The sequence below is a fragment of the Anas platyrhynchos genome, chromosome 1 (genome assembly GCF_047663525.1).
Source record: "Anas platyrhynchos isolate ZD024472 breed Pekin duck chromosome 1, IASCAAS_PekinDuck_T2T, whole genome shotgun sequence".
Taxonomy (NCBI): domain Eukaryota; kingdom Metazoa; phylum Chordata; class Aves; order Anseriformes; family Anatidae; genus Anas; species Anas platyrhynchos.
Window position 1 is genome coordinate 155,786,734 of NC_092587.1, and position 15,027 is coordinate 155,801,760.

At 38.5% G+C, this 15,027-nt stretch overlaps 1 protein-coding gene across 3 annotated transcripts in view; it reads right to left on the bottom strand.

Annotated features, from left to right (window-relative positions):
• GPC5 (glypican 5) overlaps window positions 1-15,027 on the bottom strand; it is a 762,495-nt gene that overhangs the window by 604,066 nt on the left and 143,402 nt on the right. For all 3 annotated transcript variants that reach the window (XM_038173480.2, XM_027443115.3, XM_038173481.2), the window contains one exon: window positions 11,004-11,698. In XM_038173480.2, coding sequence (XP_038029408.2) covers window positions 11,004-11,698 — 695 coding nt within the window. The remainder of the gene's footprint in view (window positions 1-11,003; window positions 11,699-15,027) is intronic.

Here is a 15,027-nt window from a genome sequence, read left to right on the forward strand (position 1 = left end):
TTCCACAAATCAGTTTATATTGATCTTGTGAAGTAATTTAAATTAATCACTTTATCAAGTTATTTAAATTCAACAACGTAAAGGTGGCACAAGCATAAGCCAAAAGTTTCAGGCAGAACTCCACAATTTTACTCCAAAGTCTGCTTTGCTGAAAATTACATATTTCAGATTTTCCTTTTTTCAAGAAGTATATGGCATGTAGCTCACTCTGGTTCTGTCTTTTGTAAATTGTTAATGGGAATACATGTTTGCTTAAAGTTAAATGCACACAAGGCTGAATACAGTTAGACATTTTGATATGAAGAAAAATATAATTTATTTTATGATTAAAATTAAAGATGTAATACAAATTGTAAATTTAAAATATAACTAATTTTATAACTGAAGCACTCCCAGATCCCTTTCTGCTGAGCTGCTCTCCAGCCACTCATGTCCCAGCCTTTACCTGTGTCCAGAATTACTCTGTTCGAGGTGCAGATCTTGGCATTTTCCTTTGTTGAACTTCATGCCGTTGATGACTGTCCAATGCTCCAGTGTATCTAGATCCCTCTGAAAGGGCCTCTTGTCCCTCCAAAAGTCAACAGCACCTCCTACTTTGGGATCATTAGCAAACCTGCTGAGGATGCATTCTACCCCTGTATCCAGATCACTGATAAAACTATTGAACAGAACTGGCCCTAGAATTGAGCTCTGGGAACACTGCTAGTGACCGGCTGCCAGCCAGGTGTAGGCCCATTTATTACAACCCTTTGATCTCAAACACCTGTTGAGCCAGTTGTTGGCTCAGCATAGTTTGAACCTGTTCATCTCACAGTTGGATTATATGTTTGATCTATGGAAAGTTGGATCATCTAGTTCAACAGCCCTGTTCAAGCAGGGTCAACTTGAACAAAGCAGCTACAACTTACCCCACCTGCAATGTACACTGTATTCCTGATAAACTATGGGATGTTGCTGGCAGTGGAACCTGGCAATGACCTTGCTCCTCTGCTGCTGCTGTAGTGTAAGCCTGTGAAGAGCCAAAGGTTGACAGAGTGTGGGGCACCTGCACATCTTCCCCAGGATCCACTTCCATCACACCTACTCATACTCCCTTTCACAGAATCACAGAATCATTAGGGTTGGAAAAGACCTCTAAGATCATCTGGTCCAACCATCACCATACTACCAATGTCACCCACTGAACCATGTCCCTAAGTGCCAGGTCCAACCTTTCCTTAAATACCCCCAGGGACGGTGACTCCAGCACTTCCCTGGCCAACCTGTTCCAATGCCTGACTATTCTTTCTGAGAAGAAATGTCTCCTAATTTCCAACATAAACCTGCCCTTGCACAACTCGAGGCCACTCTCTCTAGTTCTATCACTAGTTACCTGTGAGAAGAGGCCAACCCCCAGCTCCCCACAACTTCCTTTCAGGTAGTTGCAGAGAGCAATAAGGTCTCTCTCCCCTGAGCCTCCTCTTTTCCAGACTAAACACCCCCAGTTCTCTCAGCCACTCCTCACAGGACTTGTGTTCCAGGCCCTTCAACAGCTTTGTAGCCCTTCTCTGGACACTCTCCAGGGCCTTGATGCCCTTCTTGTAGTGAGGGGCCCAAAACTGAACACAGTACTTGAGGTGCAACCTCACCAGAGCAGAGTAAAGGGGAAGGATCACTTCCCTGATTACTGCCCTGATCCTCTCTCAGTCTCTGCATCCTGTCTCAGAGAAAATCCTCCTTTGGAGTTAAAAGTGTCTGTTTTCCTTTCCAGCCAGAAACTGCAAGTGATTCCCTATACATACAACATGGGCATACATACATACTTCTATATGCACAGTGTGGTTTGGCGATTCAGTTCCAGAAGTAAGCATGCTCTAAATCATCTTGTCTCCCTAACACCCAGACTAATAGTGGTAACAGGACTGAAGTTTGGGAAAAGCTATATAATCTAGGCCACTGGTCCTTACCATGGCCATCCTGTGATAGAACACTCCATCCAACACGGACAGCGCTTCTCCCTTCTGCCCACACAAAGTGCAGCTGGAGACTTGTGTTACATGGGGCTTTCTTGTGAACAGAGAGGGAGTGATCTCAAAGGTAGTACGAGCAATCATGACCAAGGAGCAGGAGCGTGTGTAGAAGGAAGTCTGGGAGTTGAATGTAGTAAGTTGTTCCTGATCTCAAGCTGCTCTTTTTTTTTTTTTTTTTAAACTACAGAATTGGAGAACTCCCTCATAATGATGCTGCCTGCACGTCTCTGCACTGTGTAAATGCTAAAATATGATGCCTACACAGCAGCAGATGAATCATAGACAGATGAAGTCAACTATTTGGAAGAGTCAGCTAGATATTTGGCTCTACTTATCTATTTCCAATCAGATAAAGTACGCCTAGAATGTCTGCAATAGAGAAATTTACTATGCAGCTTAAATACCAAGAATACATATAATAAACCAAAATAGTCATAAATTATATAATGCAGTATAATCTGCTTAATGTGTAAAAGAATAACTGAATAGGTTACTCTGTAATTATTGCCAGTTTTGCTTTAGTATATACAGGAAATTATGCTGTGAAATTATCTTTTCACATAGTTAATTCTTCTTATATGTAGAACTTTTATTTCTTTTTAACTATTGTTTTGATTTTCAGGCTATGTTATTTCATAAAAGCATCTAAACAGAAGTTTTTATTACATTTAATTTACAAATAACAAAATCTTGAATGCATCACTTTCAAACGTTTCTCATTTCATTTAATATTAAGCGAATGAGAAGACTGAAGTGGCAAGAGAAAATGTGTAAAGTTAAGGTTAAAGCCCGTATCCATTTTGATAAAGGTTATGCAGCATTCCCATTCATAGTCCTCAAAATCAAGGAATGATGAATTGCTGATTCCTCCAGCCATGACTCAAAATAAGAGAAGTTGGTGGTAAAATAGTTACTGTAGTTGAGTCAAATGTGGGTCTCTTCTGTGTGTATACTGTTAGGTGCACTGAAACATATGGAAATAGTATTAAAAGACATTCATACGGCAGTGTTTAATTAGAGACACTGAATTGTTTTAGAGTAAATGTTTATTATTTTCCTCATTTCTGCATTTTTCTGAATCTTCATTTTTAATGGAAGTGTTGTGTTTTTTTTTTTCTTCAGTTTTCCTGAATTTTCATTAGATGGTTAACTCTAAGTTTTTCAAATAAATTCAAGGGCAGATATTTTAAATAAAACTTAGAAGTACAGCCTAATATTTTCCTTACAGTAAAATATTGTATCTCTGACTGTTATCAAATCAACAACTGTTTTTGATAAACACTGTACTGTGTGTTCTTACAGGTATCTGATACAGAAGTTCATTTCAGGTGGGCTGAATATAGCTCACAAGCTACAACTTTGTTTTTAAGTATGCAATGAATTTCAGATCTCTTTCATGACCTGATTAATGTAGCAGATTTATAATTATAATTTTCCAGAATTAAGATTCCTTTAAAATAGCGCGATGAAAGTTTTATTTTTAATATGATCAAATAGCTTCTGAACTTATTTAACATGAATCCATTCTTAGCAAGTAACCAAAGTGCAGTAGCTATGAAGCAGTATGCATAGTACTGCTATATTTGGAGGTATATAAGTAAATAAAAGGGATTTAGATAGTAAGGCAATGGATTCATAGGATAGCTATTTCAAAAGATGCCAATTCCTTGCAGCTCTTTAAGTGCCTCAACTTGTCAAATTATGAAAGTTACTAAATATCCAAGTACGGGAACTCCCACAATTAGAAATATGGTTAATCTGGTCTTTTGTTGACCAGCAAGCTACCTCCTTCCCTAAAATAAAAACTGCAATTGTACTGTGGCTTGCAAGCAAATAAGTGTGTATTTGGGTCATCCAAATGTGTTTTTCATTGCCTTCATTCAGTTTCTTTTTTTAAATCTCAGGAATGAATTGGTTTAGTGCATTTCTGGAAGTACTATGTATTCTGGAACGGCATTGAATAAGGTTGTGCAATTTTACACCAGAAAAGCCCTAGTAAAAAGTAGCTACATAAACCAGATCCTAGAAGAAATAGAAAAGCAAATATTCTATTGATAATGTTTTTTAATATCTCTCTTCCTGGGAATATGAAATTCAACTTGTCACTACTGCAGCAATTCAGACTGCTTAGGTGTTTACAAGTAGTGAGTGAGTGTGGTGGTTTTCCAAGTTGGGCAACTGAACTCAACCACAACCATTCTCTCACTCCTCCTCATCAAAGGAAAAGGGGAAGGACATAGGATGAAAAGGGTTCAAGGGTTGAGATAAGGACAGGGAGACCATCCAGCAATTATTGTTACAGGCAAAACAGACTCATAATGGGGAGATTAATATAATTTATTGCCTGTCACTAGCAGATTAGAAGACACAAAACAAAAAAACCTAGAAACACCTTCCCCTCAACCATCCTGTACCACCTCCTCCCCCCAGGGGAACAGGGAATGGGGGCTGCAGTCAGTCCCTAATGCTTTGTCTTCACCACTCCTTCACAGTCACTCTCTGCCCCTGCTCCACATGGGATCCCTCCCATGGGATGCCATCCTTCCTGAACTGATCCTGTGGGGGCTGCCCACAGGCAGCATCTCTTCAGGAACTGCTCCCACATGGGTCCGTACAATGGGGTCCATCCCCCAGGAGCAAACTGCTCCAGCATGGGTCCCCCACAGGCAGCAGCTCTCCCCAGACCCCCTGCTCCTGCATGGGCTCCTCTCCATGGGCTGCAGCTCCAGCCCGGGGCCTGCTCCTGCGGGGGCTCTCTATGGGCTGCAGCGTGGAGATCTGCTCCATGTGGGACCCATGGGCTGCAGGGAGACAGCCTGCTCCACCAGGGGCCTCTCCACAGGCTGCAGGGGAACTGCTGCTCTGGTTCCTGGAGTACTTCCTGCACTGACCTTGGTGTCTGCAGGGTTGTTTCTTACTCCTCTCTCTCCCAGTTGTGCAGCTTTTTCTTTTTCCTTTTCTTGCATGTGTTCTCACAGAGGCTCAATCAACATCACTCACTGCCTCGGCTTTGGCCAGCGGCAGGTCCTTTTTGGAGCCATCTGGAGCTAGATCTGACCTGACATGGGGCAACTGCTGGACTCTGCTCAGAGAGGCCACCCCTGCAGCCTCCCTGCTACCAAGCCCTAGCCACAGAAGCCCAATACAGCTAGTCATTTCACAAAAAATATTAAGTAAGCAGAGTTCTAAATATAGTCTATTAGCTTCTTACTGCTGGCATTCTAAGACAAAAGCACAAGAAAGATTATTTTTTTTTCTATTATCAACAGTGTTAAAAAAAAGAGCCAGACAAAAGTCTCTTTCTGTACAATATAATCATGCACATTTTCAGAAGATATATAACTTAGAATTTCTTTCAGGATTAAGCTAAGAGAAATATATGCAAGTCTTTGTATGCATATATAGCTTTCTACATCATAGTCACATACTTCATTTTCCTCCAGATCCCCAAATCATGAGTGCCCAGAATATACAATGAACAACTAATCAATATTTCTTTTCATCTCTTTTACTCAGTATTAATCTCAGACACCGTCGATCTTTTGGGATTCAACAACAGTAGCTTAATGTTAAGTTTAGTTGGGAGGAAAGATTTTAATTATAAAGGCTTATGCCTTTTCTCATTCCTTTCTTTACTGATCCCTTCCCCTCTTTCTTCAGCTCTTGCCTCAAACCCATTTCACCTCCTCTCAAGTCCGCCATGATGCCAGCACATGACAGCACAATTCCTTACACCATGAAACCAAACCAGGGCTCCCTGAACCAGCTTTTTTTTCAGCTGCCTAACCAGCATCCACACAGGGAAAGGGATGAAGAAACATAGCTGAGGTTGATGCCAGACCAAGACGTAGCAAGCCAAAGTGAGGCTGGTTTAAGCTGTCATCGAGCCTCACTGTAAATGACATGGGAACTTGCCTTTCCACAGCATGTGACCCTACCTACCATCAGCGCACCCAGAAAGGGTACAGTACATACTCTTCCACAGGGTACAATATGGTTCATCTACACTAGAACTCTAGAAATCTTACTACAATCTCTCTATTTCCTTCTGCCTCATGACTGAGATGCAGTGTCTAGCATCCATAGATGCAGTGTCTAGCATAACAACTGTAAAATGGAAGTAACATGAAACAATTTATGACCACTTGTAGAAAGTTTCCATAATTTCTTTCCTTTTTTTTTCTTTTTTTTTTTTCTTTTTTTTTTCTTTTCCCTTAAACAATGTTTAAACATGTTACAAAGTTCTTGCATATTCATTAGCCTGTATGGTTGCCCTCACTGGGGATTTTCCTGACTATGCCAGAGCTCACACAAAACAGCGTGTTGCTTAGCACAGAGAGCATAGTAAGAAGTTACAAGGTCCTGTATAGAAACAGGCATTTTTACCTGTTATCCAGTGCAACTGCACAATATCATCTTTTTCAGATTATCTTAATAACAAATAGCTTATACTATTCTCACTTTGTACAATGCTGCTCTCTTAAAACTCTATGGCATTACATTTGCAGGAGTGTACATGCAGAAGGCTGCTAAAAATGTTACTGTTTCAGCTCCTACTAGCTAAAAAGCATGGAGTGAGCTGCACTGAGCATAAACAGTGCATAAATGGACCTACGTAGGCTTCAGGAGCACTGAACAGAACTGGCATTAATTATATGCCAATACGTATATGTGAGCATATATAAGTATGTGAATATTTGCTCAACCCACAAATTTCCACTAGAGTCTGTGGAATAGCATGGGAAAATGTCCAGGTATAAAGACGATGAACTGATGCTGCATTTATCTGTCAGTAAATGGAGCTGTGGGAGGAAGGAATTAAAGGTGTGAATTCAAAATAGGAAGAACAAAGGGAAAGAGAGATTGCAACTGTAGACAGTGTGGCACTGCTCTGATGGCCCAAGCAGAAAAGTGAACAAGTTGTAAATTACTGGGGAAAAAAAGTTTTGTAAAAGGAAGTGGTGTTATGCAGGCATTGGTCTTTCCACACCAAACAGAACAACATAATGTATGAATATACACTAGATTTAAATACAGATAAACACACAGCACATTAGAAAGAAATCCTTTACATACACTTATTTATACAAACATACATATGATTAGATACAGAGCTATACAAATACATATATCACTGAATAGGATACACTGCTGATTCTTACATTAACATTTGCATATGCATATTCCATATTTCCATACATTTTACGTTTTTTTTTTCTTCTACCTGCTTCTTTAGCATTCAAAAAAAGTACTTACTGTGATGAAATTCAACTCTAAAACTGCAGAGGCTGCTGAATGCCTAAGCAAGCCATTATTTGCTGGCTCATAATCATCTTCTCTGTGTCTGTTAGGATCACTGATGCATTAATTGCTTATCTAAATTTGAAATAGTTCATGAGTCACTCTGAAGATAAATAAATAAATATTAATGAGCCAATTTCAATTGAAATCATATCCTCTTCTTCTAAAAACTGAGAGATTGTCTTTATTCCATGTCAGAATCAGCTTTTATACCTAATGTATGGGCAAGTCTGAACTATAATCAAGCCATAATCAACAGATCAATACTGACCAACTAAATCACCATGTTTGAAGGGATCAATGTATCACAGTCTTATTGACCAAATTACGTATCAAAGAGGGAAAGAACTGATCAACTGTAACAAAGAGATTAAGTGAAAGATGCCACAAGGTTTATGAATAGTCTAAACACGTGGATCTGATGCAGATTGAGAGAAAAATGATTTTTTTAGCTTTTTAGGTTTGGAAGTGATTCTATATGAAAAGATGTTACTGCAACAGAAGTAAACAGTTGATCTTCAAACAAATACATTGCCACAGAATATCACTGCTTAAGAAATTTTCTTATTTCTGATGTCTTCTGAGGAAAAGGGACAAGGAAGACATAGTTTTCAGAAACATCAAAATAAAGCATTTTGGTTTGGACCAATCTGAAATTTTCATAAAGCCAAAACACTGGGTGAAGGACTCTTCACCCATTTAGTTTTTCATTCAAATTGCATTTAAGATATTATGTTGGAGAATAAAAACTTCAATTTTGAAAACACAAGTGTGCCAAGAGACTTTAAGCCTAGGGCAATGCTGGTAAACCCTTCAAAATGTAACTCTAAATCTTGAGAGGGGAGCTTTTTTCATACCAATTTCCCAGCATGAAGCAAGAAAGAGGCCCTTCCTTGAATCTTTACTTACTTTTCCTAGCTCATTCCTGAAAATTGTAGGGTAAAAGATTTAAAAATAAATAAATAAAATCTTAAGAGGAACAGGGACTATCCCTAAAAGGTAAATGTAGCTTAGGAACACATTAGGAATTGGACAGACATCAGTGAGGCACCATTAAGCCAAAATATTAGTGAAAAACCTCTTCAAAAATCACAGCTTTTCTTAATACAGTTCAGCAGCTAGAGATTTTGGCTAAAGTAGCTGTCTTGTGTAAAGTAGATCAAATGGGAAATTCTGAGAAATGGTCAATTTACCTATTACTCATTGAATACAAGCAGGATTAAAAACCTGTTTTAATAGACTGTGGGTTTTAACACATTAAGAAATGATGAATCCTCTATTTATTATGCTAGGGCAAGTAATTTACTGTCAGCTGCTTAGCAGAAAATGCTGCTTCAGCTTCAGCTAGTCAAGTAAGGAGGAAAGTTGTAGTACTCCTAGAAGTATTACTGGTACCTTCCACCCCACAGTGGTGCACAGCCATAAATGGACCTGTGTACCCTCCAAAAGGGAAGACATCTACTTAGACCAAGATATCCAATCCAGCTTTAAGAACAGAATATGCCACTGTCAGTGAAATCTGCATGAAGAAATACACGGAAAAATACACTTACAAAACATAGCATGGATTAAATATAGGAAGAATTTAAATTTTGCTACTTACACAGCTTTAATGAATTTGCTGATATACTTTCATTCTAATGTGTAGCTAAATACTGTGTATTTCTCCAAACTGTATTTAAATTCTTCACAGGCATTCACAGATAAGATAGCTGCCACTTAACTTGCTTTTTCCCTTAAATTTATATAAGGAAGAACTTAGTTCATGTTGCAGATGAACTGTGCTACACTTCCTCTGAAACGCATATTATGAAAATAATATACTCTACATTATGGGTTCTGTGAGGCAGGCCATTGGTATCTAAAGAAAGAACTGCTTGTATTTATTGTTATGAGAATATAACAATAACATGATTAAACAATTTTCTTATGTAGAGCTCATGAAAAACAGGTTTTTGTGCTCTGAAAAGCTGTAAGAAGATACCAGTTCCAAAACAAATATTAATGCTGAGACTTATACTGTCATTTTTCCAAACTTTGGGATATTATTTTGTCTTTAAAGAACATTTGAATATATGGATAATATATATTTGTGGAGTTACTTTTTCACAAGATAATTTACTGTCCCCCTTTTAATCTTCATCAATGATCTGGATGAGGGCATTGAGTGCACCCTCAGTAAGTTCGCAGATGACACCAAGTTAGGTGCGTGTGTCGATCTGCTCGAGGGTAAGAAAGCTCTGCAGGAGGATCTGGATAGGCTGCACCGATGGGCTGAGGTCAACTGTATGAAGTTCAACAAGGCCAAGTGCTGGGTCCTGCACCTGGGGTGCAATAACCCCAAGCAGAGCTACAGGCTGGGAGATGAGTGGTTGGACAGCTGCCAGGCAGAGAAGGACCTGGGAGTGATGGTGGATAGTCGGCTGAATATGAGCCAGCACTGTGCTCAGGTGGCCAAGAAGGCCAACAGCATCCTGGCTTGTATCAGAAACAGTGTGACCAGCAGGGCTAGGGAGGTGATCGTCCCCCTGTACTCGGCTCTGGTGAGGCCGCACCTCGAGTACTGTCTTCAGTTTTGGGCCCCTCGCTACAAGAAGGACATCGAGGTGCTCGAGCGAGTCCAGAGAAGGGCGACAAAGCTGGTGAGGGGCCTGGAGAACAAGTCCTGTGAGGAGCGGCTGAGGGAGCTGGGCTTGTTCAGCCTGGAGAAAAGGAGGCTCAGGGGCGACGTTATTGCTCTCTGCAGATACCTTAAAGGAGGCTGTAGTGAGGTGGGGGTTGGTCTATTCTCCCACGTGCCTGGTGACAGGACGAGGGGGAATGGGCTAAAGTTGCGCCAGGGGAGTTTTAGGTTGGATCTTAGGAAGAACGTCTTTACCAAAAGTGTTGTTAGACATTGGAACAGGCTGCCCAGGGAAGTGGTGGAGTCACCATCCCTGGAAGTCTTTAAAAGACATTTAGATGTAGAGCTTAGGGATATGGTTTAGTGGGGACTGTTAGTGTTAGGTCAGAGGTTGGACTCGATGATCTTGAGGTCTCTTCCAACCTAGAAATTCTGTGTGATTGTGTGTGTGATAAATATTATGACACAGTCCATTGTTTACACTTGGTCAGTGTAGAAGAGAGATAAGATAAATGAAGAGATGCAGTTGTAAAATTAAGATAACTTAAGAGGTACAGCTGTAAAGCTAAACCTAAAACTATTCGATACATCTATTGAAAATTTCAACTTCTAAACAAAAATGGTGAAGGAATTGAAGTTTCCATTCAAATTTGCAACAAAATTTTCACTCAGGAAATTTTTGAAATATCTGCGGTTTCAAGGGGAAATATGTTTCAACATTACTTCACTGATTACTTCGCTGATTACTTCACTGAAATCAGATGATTCTGATTTTAAAATATCCATTTATGAATTTCTTTCATTTTGAAAATCCTTTACTTTAAATGCTGCCAAAACACTGAATCTCAACTTGATGCCAAACTTGTGAATTCATTATGTGAAATTAGAAGTTCATGTGGATGATTAAGGTACATCAAACTACAGTGCTGGAAACAAACATTGCTAAATAAAGCTGAATTTGGATACAAATGTGTTCATTGGCATAAGAACAGCCAAACAAGTATTAGCTATTAGTGCTACTTTCTCTAGTGTCCTGTTTGCACCAAGCATGGATAACAACAGCTTCTTACCTGCTCAGATAATTCAGGTCTGTGTACACGAGCTTGTATGAGAGCATCATTAACAACTGAATGAAAGTTTAGAAGCACGTGCTCAATGTCGTATGTCCCACGCATGGCGCTTGAGAGCTCCTCCAAGGACTGAATGTACGCCTGCCAATGAAGATCAACTTCTGCCATGTAGGCTAAGCAGCCTCGGATGACATTGAGGCAGTAGCCCATACAGGGTTTACTTAAAGTCAGCCCTTGACAATGGGGGCAGTACTGCATTCTCAGTAAAGCTCTGCCGCAGTCTTTAGAGAAATGCAGATGATCTGTTGTATTGATCACTTCAATGCCCAAATTCAGAGCCTGCAGGAAAGTCCGGCTGGGTAACAGTGATCTTCCCATTTGTCCTATGACCTTCTTGGGAATGTTACCAAAGGGTCTGATATCTCTTCTAGCCATTCGGAGGCACTCCGCGTATTCCAGTGAAATATCAGTCTGACCAGGGTTAATAATGTGGTTGTAGACCACTGGGAACAGGTTGTCAAAAAATCTGTTGACAAATTCCTCTGTGCTGATGTCTGTGCCAAATATGAAGAGTCCAACATCTGTGAAAAACTCCTGAATGCGTGTAGCAGCCTCAGCAGCCATGTTCCTATATGCATTGCAGAAAAGTGTGCTTGTGTAATTCTCAGCTAGTCTGATGAGCGTTTCAAAGGTTTCTGTAATAAAAACGAATAAATTAAAAAATAAATAAAATTAGAGCAGAAACTTGAAACAATCACACAAGGATATCTTACATTTATCCTGACAGCATTTTTGTAAAGATTGTGACTTAGAATTTATGCAGAGGGAATACTCACAAACTCTGACAACTACATTTTGTATGCAAGCAAATACCTTACAAATAAGGTTACAACACTGTGATAATTTATCTGTATTCTTGGAAGAATTTATTAAGTACAGTCTAAACAAATATAAAAGGAAATCAGTTGTAAGCTGAGTTATTAAGCTACAAAATACAACAAAGCTTTACTGTACCTGTCTACACATATACATACATGATCTCTCTCATCCCACAACTCATTCTGCAACTTGCAATAAAAAGTGAAATGCTCTTAGTCATTCTACCTCAAGTCTTTCCTCTTGCTATCTTAAATGGATGGGCAAAAGTAATATTAAACAATTGAAATGACTCTTCCATTCCATTAAAACTTAACCTTTAAAAGACAAAGAGTTTGTCTTCTTGTCTTCCAAAGGAAGGAAATGTACTAAACACCTAAGAGAACAAGCTTTTAAAAATAATGCTAGTTAGACTGTCAATTGCTGTGGTCAAAATGATGGGACATGGAGAATTTCTCTTGCCAGTCATTGTGCTGGATACACCCGTTCTAAGCCTCAAGATCTCCATAGCCTGTTAAGCTTATACTTATGTACACTGAGTAATTTTTATCCAAACAGTTAAAATATATTGGAAAAGAATTCAGTCCTGACTTGATCTGTGATTTACAGGTGTAAAAAGAAAGGAAAAAAAAAATGCAAAACAGAACAAGACTGTATACATTGAGGAATTCCAAGATATGCCTGGTAGGTTTTCATTTCAGGTTAGGCAAAGGAGCAATATAGAAATCAATAGGAAACTTACTTGAGAGTTGAAAATAAAAACACAATGAAACATCATGTATTACAAGCATTAACTCATTTTATCCACTAGACAGCTATGACTAGGTCCTTTCAACCCAGGCTATTCTATGATTCCATGATTCTATGATTCTATAAATCTATGATTCTGCAATTCGGTAATTCTGTGATTCGGTAAGTTTATTTAATTCATTCAATATGGAATCTAATGCCTTAAAATTAAAATTCTCTGTTAAAAAAATAAAAAACCTTCAGAAGCTACATAGGATATAAGGCACAAGTAGACAAAGGGAGTAACTCATGAGATGCAATAGTATAAATGGGCCAGTGTTACTAGAAAGACTGTAGCCTGGTCTTCAATGAAGCTTGACTCATTTAATTTTTTATTTTTTTTTTAATTTTTTAAATGGACCTCTCCATAGAAATAAAGTTGAGGGAAAGCATGAAGTACAGTCAATACTGTCCTACCAGTGATGTTAAAAATAGGAAGAGTCAAATAGTGTCAAAAGATATCAGGCAATTACTGAAGCAAATTAAAGTCTGATGGATAGGAATATTCAGGAACAGCAGTACACCAGGTATAATTCTAATGTAGTAACCAAGACTGGCTATTGTGTCTTTAATATACATCTATACATAAGAATAAATGCCTTATTTCCAATAAAAAGCTTGTTCAGGTCAATGAAATAATTCTGACTGACTCCAGAGGGTTTGAAATTGCCATCTTTATGAAGAGAAAAAATCACAGGCATGTTTATCTAATCTGCTAATACCTTCTATGCATTGTTTCTTCCAATAAAAATGAGATACGTGCTTAGGTAATATGTCATTACCTCTGTTGCTCTGTTGCCTATTAACTGTCTTCCATCCTCAGGAAGGTGGAAGGATTTTGCTACCTATCTCTTTTCCATTCTTCTAGCATGTACATAAGTAAGAAAAAAAATGTTGACTGCATCTAGTAAAGAGTAGGAAAGTGCATTCAATTTGTCTCATTCTTGTCATTATGACACATGCATATGTGCCTCACTCATAAGGTGAATTTATCTATAAGCATGCACACATGACAAATACCAAAGTGATTCAGCAAAAGGTTCAAGTCCACATGCAGCTGGGCTCCTACTATACCCCGTGGAGACAATCCTGGATTCAAAATAGCAAACTCTCTTCAGTATACCCCGTATGTTGACAAGTGGAAGTGCTAGCTGACTAAGACACGGTATCAGATTGACCAAGATGCCCACCTTAAGGCAACTGCACTGATGACATCTCCACCAGCTATAAAGGCAGCCTCTACCACAGAGGCTTGACTTAGTTGGCTGAAGAGCATTCAGCACAATTTCCAATGTTAGATGCCATTTAGCTGCCTGTCCAGAAGGGCATGGGTAACCTGCAGGTCCTGCATCACACCTGACAGTTTAATATGGATATTATGCAATTAAAATAGTACTAGACAGCTATGTCTAAAGAACTGAAGTAAATTCTAGATATCTAGTTATCACTGACTTAAGAACCCTTAATTTGAAAGCCTGAAGTAGACAGAATATCAGAAAAAAAAAAAGTCATATCGATTCCTGTTTTAGATGGTTTAAAATAACAGCCAGTAAAATGGCTATTTTTGTAACTGTAGATCCAGTCTACACAAATTTTGCTAATGCTTCAGATGAAATTTATTCAAGGAGGTAATGGTAGTAAAATAATGATTTTATAATAATCTCTTTAGAATGACATGAACAAGATTTCTATGACCCTTTTCAATTTTTTATTATTACTTTTTCATGGATGAAAAACATAAAGTATGTGATCTAAAATGTCTGCTATAATCTATGGCTGCAATATTCTATTAACAGCACAAATATTAGATGAAAAAATAAATCATGCTGCACATGGATAATCAATTGAATTTACAATGTAGTCTAAACAATAACAAACTTCTGAGATTGAATTATGTTTTGTTATGTACCTCAGCAACCCACAGATGAATGGGTATAATAATCAGCTGCATGATTTATTGACTATTTGTGCTTTTCTAGACAGCATATGGTAATACTGGCTACTTGTATTTACAATTCTTCATCACACTGTTTAATTGTCATTTTAGCATTTTATTTCATTTTTTAATTTGTTAATCAGACTTACTCTACTGGCACATTTCTTGCTTCATAACTTCCAAAACTACTCAAGAAATTTGTTTTGGCCACAGACAGCTTGAACAATGACAGAGAGCAAAGCAGATCTATGTTTACTTACAATATTGAACAACTCCTGTGAACATCTACAACGGCAATCTATTTACAACACTTTCAGAGACTTCAAGGACTAACCAGGTTATGCTGATTCAATACTGCAAGCATAAATTTAACAATGTGTTTCTGTATATTTTTAAGTCTATAGGCCCAGACTAACATTATCA